The sequence below is a fragment of the Psammomys obesus genome, unplaced genomic scaffold (genome assembly GCF_907164565.1).
Source record: "Psammomys obesus unplaced genomic scaffold, mPsaObe1.curated_primary_1811, whole genome shotgun sequence".
NCBI lineage: Eukaryota > Metazoa > Chordata > Mammalia > Rodentia > Muridae > Psammomys > Psammomys obesus.
Window position 1 is genome coordinate 54,715,737 of NW_026585895.1, and position 14,286 is coordinate 54,730,022.

Sequence of the window (14,286 nt, forward strand, 5' to 3'; positions counted from 1 at the left end):
TTTTTTTTTTTTTTTTTTTTTTTTTTTTTTTTTTTTTTCAGAAGAAACACGAGCAAAAGGCTCCAGACAAAGATGCTATTCTCCGGGCAACAGCGAACCTGCCTGCCTGCAGCACAGACAGGACTGCAGTCCAGACCACCATGCGAGACGTGAGCACCTGCCTGGCGTGGGGCTCAGTGAACAGGCTCTTTAAAAGTGCTTGGGTTGTTGGGTGATTGGTTTATACTTGTGGTCCTGGCATTCAGGAAGCTGATGGCTTGAAGTGAGGCTAGCTTGGATGTTATAGTTAGGACCACCCCTCCCCCCGACAAAAAAAATCTGAAAGAGAATATTCAGGATCTCTTGGCTACTTTTGAACTGTTTAATAAAGTACAGGGTTTTATTTTTGTTATTTATTTTTTTAAATTACAAAATTGACATAACTATAGCACTGGACAGACAGGCAGCTATAGGGAAATGCAGTGGCTTTGCTCTGAGTACAACAAAGCTTTCAGTCTGAGCTCCTTGGTTACTCTAGACAAGAAATCTAAGTTAAAGTCAAAAGTCTACCGCATGCCTACAAAGTGGCCAGTGTTTAACTTCATTAGCTCTGGGTCCATCTGGACACTGCTGGGAGCCAAACCCCTTTAGGCTCCCTTTTGAGGGCTCATTTTCATAAGAGCTGTGTGATTTTGCAGTGACTGACTGGCACATGTGTCCCTCCCTGGCTTCTGTGGGTCCTGCCCTGGACACAGTCTTAGGAGGCTTTAGGCTTGTGATGCCCCATTTCCAGGCCCTGTATCAGGCAAGGAGCTGGTGCAGGGGACGTCTCTGATCCCGCCAGTCTAGTGTGTTGTTTTGTTTTGGGGTTGCTTGTTTTTGAGACAGAGTCTCATTATATAGACCATGCTGGCCTTGAATTCAAAGATCTGCCTGCCTCTGCCTTCCAGGTGCTGGGATTAAAGGTGAGGACCAGCATGTCCTCATAGATTTGGAGGGCTGTGTCCAGGTTAGTTTTGCAGATCTAAGCAGGTTTGTTGGACATTCAGAGAAAAGGTTTTTTTTTAAACAGGCTTTTACTGTAATAACTTAGGTTGGTCTCAGACTCTCAGCAATCTCCTGTTTTGTCTTCACAAGAGCAGGGATTAATGTGCATCACTGTGCCAGACATGCTGTCTGTCTTTATTTTGCTGCAGTTCCAGACAGAACTCCGGAAGATCCTGGTGTCTCTCATTGAGGTGGCACAGAAGCTGTTAGCACTGAACCCTGATGCAGTTGAATTGTTCAAGAAGGCAAATGGTATGAGCAGTGTGCCTAAGCCTGAGATGTGTCCCCAGTCCTCACATTCAAAGCAGCTTCTGCTTTTGCTTGATTTGGGGGTGGGGGTAGTCCTGGCCTGTGGTGTGGCCATTCCTATATATGTGTGTGACAGCTGGTGTTAGGGCTCGAGTTTTCTGTAGCATCAGTAATTGCTAGGTGAAATGAGCCTCTGTAGGTGAGGCTGTGGGGCTTCAAAGGGCTTAGAAATCCCCTCATGGTAGGTCTTCTTTCTCCTCAGCTATGCTGGATGAAGACGAGGATGAACGAGTGGATGAGACGGCCTTGCGGCAGCTCACAGAAATGGGCTTTCCTGAGAGCAGAGCCTCAAAGGCTCTTCGGCTGAACCAGTATGCTTGTTTTCTTCTTGGCCTGGGCTTCCTGAGGACCTCCCCTCCCAAATACTGATGGAATGTACTTTTTCTTTTAAGATTTATTTAAAAATTTTATTTATCTGTGTATATGCACATGTGTGTGGGATGCCCATAGAAGCCAGAGAAGGGAGTTGGATCTTCTGGAGCTGGAGTTACAGACTGCTGTCAACTGCCTGACATGGGTTTTGGGAAACAAACTCAGGCCCTCTGAATGAGCCTTTCATCTTAACTTCTGAGCCATCTCTCCAACTCAATTCAGTCATTTCTAATGTGTATAGGTTTAAAAGAGGCATTTTATTATCATGCCCCAGAAGTGCTTTCATTTACAATCTTTTTGGTTTGTGTATGTGTATGCGGTGTATGTTTTGAGGGTCTCTGTTACCTATGCTGGTCTTGAACTCCTGGACTCATGCAAACCGCCTGCCTTAGGCTCCTGACTAGCTGGAACTCAAGGTTTGAACCATGATACCTGGCTATTAGGAGAGTTAAAAACCAGCCTATAAATGTGCCTGCACTTTCAAATGAGGAGAGCTCTGAGGCAAAGATGCCCCTGGCAGGGACAGGGTTTCTTTCTTTTTGCACTCCTGGTTTTAGTTACTTACTCAGATCCCAAATGAAGACTGTAGAACAGAGCTGGTAAGCAGTTATGTTCATTGTGCTGTAGACCTAGGACCTAGACTCTTTGTCCCTTGTGTTTGTGCAGGTGTTTGTACTTGTTTTGTTGGGTCTTGGGAGTTTGAGGCAAGGGCTGTGTAGAGGTTTCCATCCCAAAAGATCATCTACCACCATTGCTGCTGCTATTCTTGCTATCTCTGTTGAAACATGTTGGAATACATGGGATAGCAAAGTATCCAGTGACCATCCTGGGGGAATTGAGAAGAATCTTTTGTCCTGTTTCAGCATGTCAGTGCCTCAGGCCATGGAGTGGTTAATTGAACACTCGGAAGATCCAGCTATTGACACACCTCTTCCAGGCCACGACTCCCAAGCAGGGGCAAGTGCTGCAGCTACCACTTCCACTTCCCTCGAGGCTGCATCGGGAACTAGTACTGCAGATGAGGAGTCCCGGGATGAGCTCACTGAAATCTTCAAGAAGATCCGCAGGAAAAAGGAATTCCGACCTGATGCTCGGGTATGTGATGGTGGCCTCAGCATGAGGTTGGCTTTGTGGATGTGTTGTACAATGAAGCTGGGGTCCTGGCGTGTGGGTGGGAGTTTTGATTCAGGCTCAGAGACTTGGTTCCTCATATATAGATATAGATAGATATAGTCCATGAGTGGTTGTAGGTTGCTTCTTCCTACTCAGTGACATCTCTTGAAAGAATGAAAGTAAAAGTGTCTCTGTTATAGAAGTGCTGCTGCACCTGTTGCTGTGGCCTTTGGGCTGGGTGGACAGTGTTTAGAGAGCTAGAGGGACATCTTGTGGGCTGGTGAGGGAGTGGGAATGTGTCATGCTGGCTGGGTCCTGGAATAGGACCCAGGACCTGGGATACCTCTCTGCTCGCCATCAGCTGCCACAAGTGCGCACTACGGGCCACATCATCACTTTCTTGTCTTTGTGCCCTTCTTACTCTCCTGTTCTTTGCTGGAGTTTTCATTCTTCCTTTGGCCTTTGACTTTTCTTTCAGGTTGCAGATCTGTCCACTCAGGGAACATGCTACCTACTCCCCAGATTTTGACATGTTGAGTAAATGGTTTTCTCAGGGTATCATCTGTGGCTTGTAGTTTCCACAGGGATCCCATTGGCCAGTTTGGAAGGTTTCTTCCGATAACTGTGCTTTACTGCTGCAGAGCTGAGAACTGCCAGCTAGGGCCTGCGTTTAGTCAGTTGTCCTGGTACAGTCACATGCAGTTCTAACTGCACTTCCAAGGCTCTGACTTTTCTTATTGGCTGCAGAGATGAAACATTTCCTTGCTTTGCCTTGGTTTTAAGTGAGGACGCCCTTTCCTACCTCTTGTGCCAAATGCTGTCCACTCCCTGTGACTGTGCCTGAAGGAAGCCTGTAACTGCACATGGCACTGCTCCTTGGTGGGCAGTATTCTCTGGTGAGGTGCTGACCAGCTTGTTCTTTTCTCTTAGGCTGTCATTTCACTGATGGAGATGGGCTTTGATGAGAAGGAAGTGATCGATGCACTCCGAGTGAACAACAACCAGCAGAATGCTGCTGTGAGTGCTGGTGGATTTCACTTTGAGCCTCTGATGTCCCCTTAACGTCATGTGGCATGCATTGGGAATGCCCCTATGTCAGGACTTCCACACATAGTTGGAATATGCACTTTTTATGTGAACTATTAGAAACTGTAGAGATTCTGGATCCCCAATGCTTTTTGTGTGCATGTTCTGTGGGTTATTAGCTGTTAAAATTACATCCTATGGGGTAGCTGTGGGCACACACATCTTTACTCCCAGCACTTGGGAGGCAGATACAGGTGGATCTCAGCACTCAAAACTAGCCTGCTCTACAGAGCAAGCTCCAGGACAGCCAGGGCTACACAGAAAAATGTCTCAAACAAAACAAACAAACAAAAATGGATCGAATCCCATGCTGTGAGCACATAGCAGTTGCTGACAGGGACATCTCTGTCCAGGGATGACTCTCTGATGGACCTGTGACCTCCTCACTGTGTGTGGAGTTGAGGCGCAGACAACTGAGACACATTTCTGGATTCAGACTTTCCAGGCTTATTGGCTGTGGAGATATGTTACTATTCTGGGGTCCCCTTGAATAAAGCCAGGTTTTGGGTACTGTATTGTGATCAGGGCTGTGGCTGTGCTCAAAATGAACTGCAATGCCAGATCTGCTAAGAAAGCTAGACTGATACTTCCTTCTGTTTCTATCCTGGCTGAATGTGGACCAAGTTTGTTCATGTTAGGGCCCCTTCCAGGCATTGCAGTCATGAGGGCTTGTGGAGAACCACAGAAAGGGACAGGTGAGCCTCAGCTACTTTGAGAAGGAACTAACAGCTCCTCTGATGTTCTTGGGTTTTTAGTGTGAATGGCTGCTGGGGGACCGGAAGCCATCCCCTGAGGAGTTGGACCAGGGCATCGATCCCAATAGCCCTCTCTTTCAGGCCATCCTGGACAACCCAGTGGTGCAGCTGGGTTTGACAAACCCTAAGACCTTGCTAGGTATGTGTCTACTTAGGCTAGCTTGGGTGGGGAATACATTGTGGACAGGTACCACAAGTATAGGTGCTAGTGAGATGTTTTGGGTACTACCTATGCCATGCAGGTTGGCTTCTGCAAGGCTTTTGAGCTTCCGAAAGCCTGGGAGTCAGGCTCTGCCTTGGTGGGATGAAATTCTGCTGAAGGGGACTTGAGGAGAGCAGAGCAGTGGCCTCTATGCGAATAGGAAATGAGGAAACAGTGTGGCTTGGCTTTTCCTTATTACTTATAAGGAACTTTTTTGATAATTATTTTTTTACTTGTGATACATATTTATATATTAAAAATCTACATAATGGGGCTAGCAAGATGGCTTAGTGGGTATTTGCTGCCAAGTCTAAGTTTGACTCCTGGAAACCACATGGTGAAAAGTGAGAACTGACTTCTGTTTGTATACTGTTCATGCTTCCCCACCACCACCAGTAAATAAATAAATGCCAAAAGTACAAATAAAATCTAAGTTTGTCACTTTAAAAAGTAACAGGATACAGGATGTGGTGACACACACCTTTAATCTCAGAACTGTGGAGGCAGAGGCAGGCAGATCTCTGCATCTGAGGCCAGCCTGGTCTACAAAGTGAGTCCAGGACAGCCAGAGTTACAAAAGAAATCCTGTCTCAACAAAACAAAACAAAACAAAACAAAACAAAAAGTAATAGAACTAAAAAGCTATGAATATGCAATTCATTTGTAAACAGTTTTAGTGGCCACGCCTATAATCTCAGTTGTAGTGGCACTTGGAAGACAAAGGCAGGAGAATTAAGAGGTCGAGGCCAGCCTGGAGTGTGTTACAAGACACTGTTGCAACTTCTCTTCACACAGCAGTCATCTTTGGTGTCCACAGTACTGTCCACAGTACTGTTTCGAGGAGTGTGTGCAGTTGCTCAGGTCTCTCATAATGGGCCATAGAGGATGATGTGGCTTATACTTAGTCTCAGAGAAGGACAGAGTACTGGGCCAGCCTGAGCTAAGAGCGAGACCTTGTCTCAAAGAAGCAACTGAAAAAAGCATAGTATTGCTTATGCTCTCTAGATCCCTTTTGGCTTCTAATGTGGCATAAATAAATGCCAGGAGAGGGACTGTGATTCTGAATTGTTCAGTGATGATGGATGACAAGATGAAAAGCCCATACATGTTTGTGTACATGCACTTTTATTTTCTTCTTGAAGTTTTTTATTTGCTAGCTTGTTTTTTGGAGACAGGGTCTTGGTATATAGCCTGCTTTTTCAAGGTTTGCCTTTCCTCAGGGTTAGTCTATGAATGCAGAGGGCTGACCCAAGTAATCTCTCCTCCCTCTGAACCCACACATACTCTTCCCATACATCATCACTCTCTTGCATATGAGAATGGCCGTGACCCTGAGGACTTGTCTTTCCTGTAGGGTTTGGTCATTCTTATACATATTTTCTGTCTGTCACGTGTCCCTGCATTACAATGTGGCATCACTTTTAGGCCACTTCTGTAAGATAAAGCTTATTGCTGTATCTTCTGTGAGGTGTTGTAAACTGTTCCATGGACCAGGAATGACTGTGCCATGCTTTCCAGTGGTGCATGGGTTATTTCCTTGCATGCAGAAGCTTGTTGCTGTGCCTTGGTGCACAAGTGCTCTTGCAGCCTGGGCTTCCGGGGTGAGCACAAAGAGCACAAAGAGAAGGAATTGCTGCCTGGACCCTGATGTGTCCTTGTGCTCTCTGGTCTTAGGTGGAGCTCAGCAGCAATGTGTGGCAGCATGGGATCTTTGCCTGATTTCATGTCACTTTTTCTTCTACGTTCTTCCTTTCTTCATTTGTTGAGGAAGTTTTTCACATTCTGAACACCGACTCTCCTAGCTTATTGTGTGTGTTGTCCCATTTCTGGTTTCCTATCAAGTAGCTTTTGGGAACATAAGTCCTCTGTTTCCTTGAAATTGAAAGGCACTAGCTTCTTTTATGTTCAGAAAAACATTTCTCTTAGATTGTTGGAGAGTTTTGAAGTTTAAGTCCATCATTTAGCTGAAAGTATGTGCGCGTGTATGTGTGTGTGTGTGTGTGTGTGTGTGTGTGTGTGTGTGTGTGTGTGTGCAACTGTGGTTGTAGCATGTATGGTGTAAGGAACAGAGTTGTTCCTTGTTCCTTATGAGGCTGAGCCTGTGTCCTTGGTGTTTTCATTATCACTGGTATTTTCTTTCTTTCTTTCGTTCTTTCTTTTTCTTTCTTTCTTTCTTTCTTTCTTTCTTTCTTTCTTTCTTTCTTTCTTTCTTTCTCTCTCTCTCTCTCTCTCTCTCTCTCTCTTCCTTCCCCTCCCTTCCCCTCCCCTCCCCTCCCTCTCTCCCTCCCCTCTCCTCCCTCTCTTCTCCCTCCCTCCCTCCCTCCCTTCTTCCTTTCCTCCCTCCCTCCCTTCTTCCTTTCATGTAGTTATTGTTTGTTTGTTTGTTTTTCTTTTCTTCAAGACAGGGTTTCTCTGTGTGTGTCTTTGGCTGTCCTGGTCACTTCATAGACCTGGTTGGCCTCGAACTCATAGAAATCTGCCTGCCTCTGCCTCCCTGAATGTTGGGATTAAAGGCGTGCACCACTGCATCTGGCTGTCACAGGTCTTTTCACACTGAAAGCATCCCTCTCCTAACCCTTGCCAGGCATTATATAGATCTTTTGTTGTCGTTTTGGTTTTTCAAGACAGGATTTCTTTGTGTAGCCTTGGCTGTTCTGGAACTCACTCTTTAGACCAGTCTAGCCTTGAACTCAAGGAGATCTGCCTGCCTTTCCCTCTGGAATGCCAGGATTATAAGTGTGCGCCACCACCAATAGGCCAAGAAATAGGGGCTTAAGACATAGGGGCTGTAGTTAGTATTTAAGAACACTGGCTACTTTACCACAGGACCCAGGTTCAATTTCCAGCACCTACAGAGCAGCTCACAACTTCTGTAACTCCAATTCTAGGGGATCCGACACCATCTAACAGACATACATGCAAGCAAAACAAAAATGCACATAAAATAAAAATAAATCATAAAAAAATAACACATACATGCATAAATAAGTAAATAAGTGCTGTCTTGGGGTCTGACCAGAGGACTTTTTTCCCTTGTGCTAGGGATCTAGTGTCTGACATGTTAGGTACATACTCTGTGGCTGAGCTTTTCATACGCTGCACATTGGTTAGTGTGTTTTAAGGTACATTTGTCCAGATAAGAGAAGCTCTTATTTCATTTTAGGTACTGGATGTTTACCTAGTGTCACCCCTTTCTCTCTTTTCTGAAATAAACCACCAGAGTGATCACCCTACTCGGCCTCTGGTGGGGTCTGGGCCAGTAGGACAGGAGGCTGGTGTGCAGACTGCTCCCCATAGCAGCAGCCTGTTCACAGGGCAGGGCATCAGTGCTCTGCACAGCAAGACTGGGCACTTGGCTCTTAGCCACAGCTGCATGGCAGGGCTAGTGCCATACCTGCACTGCTCTTGAGGCGGTCCACTGCAGCCAGGATGGCCTGCTCGTGCTGACCTTTGTGGGGTACACACCTCCTGGAGCTTTAAGTAGATATTTTTGCTAATGTTTAATAGTGAAGTAAAAATAGCTACCTTGGGCTGGGGAGATGGCTCAGTGGATAAAGATACATGCCACCAAATCTGACAACTTGAGGTTGATCCCTGGCACTCAGAGTAGGAGAGAACCAGTTTCTACAAATTGTCCTGTGACCTTCTTGCATGAAAAAGGCATGTTGTCTCAATAGACAAAATAATTTTAAAAATTGAGCGCTCCCTAAACCCATGACCAACCGTTAGCTTTTAGCAGAAATATTTTAGAAAATCTGTAAGTAGAAGTCACCTGAAATACCCCTATCAGTGTGTGTGTGTGTGTGCGCGTGTGCGCGTGTGCATGCACATGCACTCGCATGCTCATGTATGCAATTCTGTTCTTCAGGGTCGTGCTACCTAGTCCTGGCTGGCGGTGCTTGCTCTGAAGCTTAGGCTGACCTCAAACCTGTGCTGCCCTCACACCTTAGCCTTCCGTGTGCTAGGTGTGTGCCACTGTGCCTGGCTTCTGGGCATTTGGGTATCAGTGCTAGTGGGACAGTGGCCTTGCAGTACTGCCTTTGTGACTTCTCACACATCATACTCTGTGTTCTTTCCCTATGTCCTTACTCTGAGACAGTGTTCGGTGAATCATAGCAGTTGGTTCTGTGACATACTGTTATTTTCACAATACGGCACCCTGTTTTTGGTCACTTAAATTGCTTTCTGTCTGGCTACACTAAGAAAGGCAGCAAGCCTTTCTTGTGCCCTACACTGTGGTGCAGCTCATATTTCTCAAGGATAAGCAGCGTCAGATGACCAAGTCAGAGGCTGCACATCTGAGCCCCTGCCTCTGTCTTGTCTGCCTCTTCTCCCTTCCTTCTACCATTGCCACCAAGCATGAAAAGACCTACTCCTCCAATGCCGAAGGCCTAATTGCTTCACCATCTGAGACTATGTTAGCACCATGTTATACTTTTCTGTTGGGTGTCTACATCGCTTCTTTTTACACATTGTGCCCTGGGTATTAGGTATCTGTTTTTCAATTGTGACAGTTATTTTAGAGCAGCTTGTGTGGGTAAAGAGCACCTGCTCACTGCTACCTGGTGCAGACCTTTCAGAAGCTCCTTAATCTTGTAGGGGCACTGTGTATATACATATGTATGTATTCACATGTGTGTAGAGGAACATGTCTGCCTGTGGGCATTAGCAGTCAACCTTGGGTGTCATTCCTCAGTTGCCTACCATGTTTAACATTTTATATTATTTGTGTGTGTGTGGGGGTGTGGTATAGAGGGCATGTATGGGCTTGTGAACATCAGAGGACAATTTGTAGGAGTTGGATTTTTTTCTTCCCTTTCACCTTGTGTACTCCTGGGATTGAACTCAGGAGTTCATCAGACTTGGTAGCAAACTCCCTTAACTGCTAAGCCATTTTGCCAGTTCCCTTTTTTTTTTTTTTTTTTTTTTTTTTTTGAGATAAGGTTCTTCATTGACTTAGAAATTGCTAAGTAGGCTAGGCTGGCTAGCTAGTATGCCCCAGGATCCTCCTGTCTTCACCTCCCAGTGCTGGGATTATAGGTATGTGCTATCATGCCCTGCTTTTTATATGAGTGCTGACGATTAAATCAGATGCTTGTCCTTGCATGGCAAGTGCTTTTATCCATTGGGCCATCTCCCTGGCCCTAATTTTGTGAAACTCTACAAAAATCAAAGTTTGCCAAGCAGTAGTGGTGCATGGCTTTAATCCCAGCACTTGGGAGGCAGAGGCAGGTGGATCTCTGAGTTTGAGGTCAGCCTGGTCTATAGATCAAGTTCTAGGACAGCCAAGGCTACACAGAGAAACCCTGTCTCAAAAAAAAAAAAAAAAAAAAAAAAAACAGGAAAAAAGAAAAGACGAAAAGTTTTCATTTTTAAGAAATACTTTGTTAACATTTTTTTTTGTGTGTGTGTGTGTGCGCACACTAGTGATGGACCTGGGGCCTGTGCATACTGAGCAAATGATTACTGTTGAGCTGAACTCTAGCCTTCCATGACATGTTCATTGTGCTAGGGTTAAGATTTTATTTATTTACTTTATGTATGAGTGCTCTATTTACATGTATGCCTTTGTGCCAGAAGATGGCATCAGATTTCAGTATAGGGCCTCTGGAAGAGCAGACAGTGCTCTTATCCGCTGAGCCATTTCTACAGCCCCATGGAAGTTTTTCTAAGATGGTGTTAAATCTGCTAGTGGCACTTGCCTTAAATCTCATCACTCAGGAGGCAGAGGCAGGGAGATCTCTGAGTTTGAGGCCAGCCTGGTCTACAGAGTGAGCTCCAGAACAGCCAGGGCTACACAGAGAAACCTTGTCTCTAAAGAAAGAAAGAAAAACAATCTGCTGGAGCATATTTGTACCAAGGGTTTTGCACATGGCCATTTCCTGTAGTGTGGAAAGGAGGGCTACAGGACTGACTTTTGAGTCCTGCTAGTGGCTTTCCAGAATTGGGATGCTATGATTCTAGGCTGCCCTACTAGTTGACTATGAACTGGAATACTGTGAGCACACAGGCAGTCCACTGCTTTGTCAAAGATGTAAGCAAGGGCAGCTGCCCAGCCTACTCTGCTGACGGGCTGTAAGTTGGGATGCTGTGATCACACAGGCAGTCTGTTTCCCTGCTGATGGCCCCTGAGGTCTGTCTATTTGTAACAGCTTAGACACTATGGTTGGCTCTTAAGGGTGAGTATTAGGGTCAGCAGTGAGGTCCTTGTGTCCCTGCTCCCTTTCACTACAGGGCCATTGAGAAAGGCTCAGTGTGCTTGTTGGTGTTTGGGTGCTGCCTCTCAGCTCTGTTGTCTTCCCACAGCATTTGAAGACATGCTGGAGAACCCACTTAACAGCACCCAGTGGATGAATGACCCAGAGACGGGCCCGGTCATGCTGCAGATCTCTAGAATCTTCCAGACACTGAATCGCACATAGATGTGCCTACTGTGCTCCTTGGCTGTGCGGCCTCAGCAGTCTCTGAGGCAGTGGGCACAGGGCCCAGCCAGGATCTTGCCTGGATCACAGCTGCAGTGACTCTCCTTTCCTGACCTTACTGCTCATCAACTTCTGCCACGTGGTTTGAAAGTTGCAGTCCCAGCTTCTGACAGGTGTTTACAGAAAGTGGCTGTTGCACTGGGAAGGTGAACGATTGCTGCCCCATCCCTTCCAAATACTCCGCTGGGCTCCTAAAGTGCTACTTGAATTGACCCTTAGGTGTTTGCTTGTGGGGCCCACCATATTTTAAAGAGGCATGTTCTGATCCAAAGTGTCAAGTGTGCTAATTTAACCAGAGTGATTCACAGATGACTTCTTTAATAAATAAACCCTTTTTCCTATTTTTACTTGTGTTACTCCATGGCAGCAAGGACATCACATGTATTCTGTAGGCTGTGTGCATGCTGCCTCTGCCCAGAGCAGGTGTCATGGTCACTTGTCTTGAGACAGGGTTTCTCTGTGTAGCCCTGGCTGTCCTGAACCTTGTCTGTAGACCAGGCTGGCCTCGGACTCAGAGATCTGCCTGCTTTTGCCTCCCAAGAGGCACCAGATCTGTCACTACCACCCAGCTTTCATTGCTACTTCTTCACCTTGGGAGTCTTGACTTTTTGAGTCCAGCTCAAGTTGGGCTTGGAGTCTGTAACAGTATAAGCAGCAAGCTTTTCTCCCAGACATAGCTGGTAGAACAGGTACACTCATAGGTCCTGTTCTTGGGCATAGATCCTGATGCTGTGGGCCTTTGTCCAGGATATATATCCGTCTGTCTGTTTGTCTTTCTCCCTTCTTCCCTCCTTCCTTCCCTCCATTCCTCCCTTCCTCCTTCCCTCCCTTCCCCCACCTCTCTCATTTGTGTGTGTGTGTGTATTCTGTAATATAAGTGGCTTCCAAGTGGCCAAATAGACAAACAGCTGTGCTCATGTGATAGCTTGAGAAGCTAACACAGAGTGGCTCTGGGAAAGGGTCTTCATTTGAAAAGAATGGATTTCCTGCTCTTGGATGCTCTTACAGATGTGTTTTCCCTGTGAGTGTGTGCCTTCTGTGGCCCACTTTTAGCCTGAGGCTGCAAATACACTTCTTTTAATCCCAACCACTGGTAAGCAAAGGACAGTATTTCAATTGGGTTGTTGTTCTTAGACATTAAAAAGAATATTTGCTTGTCCATGGTGTGTGTGAGAGTGTGTTTTTGAGCCAGCATGCATATATGAAGATCAGAGGGACACTTTGTGGAGTCCATTTTCTCCTTCCACCTTCATATGGGTTCTAGGTCATTAGGCTCATGTACAAGCATTTTACTTACTGAACCAACCCTCCAGGTCTGGGTTGTAGTTTTAATATACTGTGCAGTTCTAGAAAGAACCACAGTTGTAACCATGGCTGCCCCTAGGGCTCAGAGAGTAACTTACCATAGTGCTAAATTTTCACTTCTGCTTTGGCCACTGCTTTGGCACAAGGCATCGGTGTGCTGCCTGCTACTTGATACACAGCCTCTCGTGGAGCCTTTTGGGTGGGTGAACACTGTCTGGCAGTCACTGTTTAGGGCTGGTGTTGCATGGCTGGCAAAGCATGGGATTTGTCATTTTATATGTAGACTTGAACTGAAAGCTGGGGCCCAGAAAGAGGAAGACATATGTGCTTTGAACTGCTTTAAGCTCAGCTTATGTCTCAACTGTTGATGGCCAAGTGACTTCTCAGCCAGTTGGGGTGGGTTGTATGTCTCTGAATTGAAGCTGTTGGTGATGAGGTAAGGCCATAGGTCTAGTGACACTGAGGCATGAGACTTGCACAGTTGGCCTGGGGCATTCATTCTGTTGAATACAGGGGAATTGTGTCTCTTCAACTGCTGCACAGCCATGCCCCTTAGGACATGAACAGGTCTCTGTGCAGGTCAGTGGGTGGCACTTCTTACTGGAGGCACAAGGGAAATCTGTTAGGGGAACTGAATATAGGGGAGGCCTTGGGGTCCATGGTCCATAACCTTCTTGAGGGACGGACCTTTGATTAGATCCCATATTCAGGCCTGGCAGGCCATGGTGGTGGTGAAAAACCTTGATGGAATAGGTGTGAGATAGCTTCAAGCACGGGGCTTCTCAGCTGGCTGTAGATTCTGCTCCCTGAATTTGCTTTCTAAATTTTCACTCTGGACTTGAAGCATAGCTGTGATCAGAGGGCTTAGGGAACCAGTGTTTGATTATAAAATACCTGTATTTAATGGCATATATAACTGTGCCCTTTAAGACTCCCAGGTATACTTGGGTTTGAACTCTGTACAGTTAGACCTAGAAACTATAGTCTGAGATGCTGTCATGGGGCAGAATAAGGAGTGGACATGGCACTCAGGAGCTGGCCATATATAGAGGTTTCTCAGGGTAGCTGTGTGGATTATGGACCAGGAATAAAGAGTGTGGGGTGTGAAGGGGTGTGGAGGTGTGCATGCTACCCTGAGGCAAGAGCATGAGCCACACACTCCTTTGTCAGCTGGTCTGTCGGCTTTCCATCCTTGCTAGACCCTTGCCACCTTTACCTGGGATGCCTTGTCCTCCATACATACCCTCTGACCCTAACATGGTGATGTTGAGACTGGTTCTTTTGGATCTTGTCCCCTGCTTGATTATATATACAATATCTATATGTTCCTGTCAGCAGATTGCCATGGGAGCCCAGCTAGGAGCTGCCTGCTAGCTGCAGAGCTGCACAGGTAGATGAAGGCAGTGAGTGGGAGATAGAGAGCCATTGCAAGTCGTAAAAGGTGGAAATCTTGAGTGGGGGGGGGGGTTGCAGAAGAGAATGGGGAAGGAAATGGACAGGAAGGTCATGGGCATAGGTAGGATTTTGTGCCAAAGAAGAGGGCCTGAAGTACAATAGCAGATGTAGGTTACTGACAGGGAAGGGACCTCAAAGATAGGTGAGGGTGCTCTCTTCACTTCTAGAAGGCTTGGGATGC

At 46.3% G+C, this 14,286-nt stretch overlaps 1 protein-coding gene across 1 annotated transcript in view; it reads left to right on the plus strand.

Moving 5' to 3' along the window:
• Positions 1-11,688, plus strand: part of Ubac1 (UBA domain containing 1) — a 21,745-nt gene extending 10,057 nt beyond the window's left edge. The window contains exons 4-10 of the mRNA XM_055600607.1: positions 42-149; positions 1,176-1,278; positions 1,538-1,646; positions 2,571-2,802; positions 3,751-3,837; positions 4,662-4,800; positions 11,170-11,688. Of these exons, the coding sequence (XP_055456582.1) occupies positions 42-149; positions 1,176-1,278; positions 1,538-1,646; positions 2,571-2,802; positions 3,751-3,837; positions 4,662-4,800; positions 11,170-11,285 (894 nt within the window). The 3' untranslated portion in view covers positions 11,286-11,688. The remainder of the gene's footprint in view (positions 1-41; positions 150-1,175; positions 1,279-1,537; positions 1,647-2,570; positions 2,803-3,750; positions 3,838-4,661; positions 4,801-11,169) is intronic.
• Positions 11,689-14,286: the final 2,598 nt, after the last annotated feature.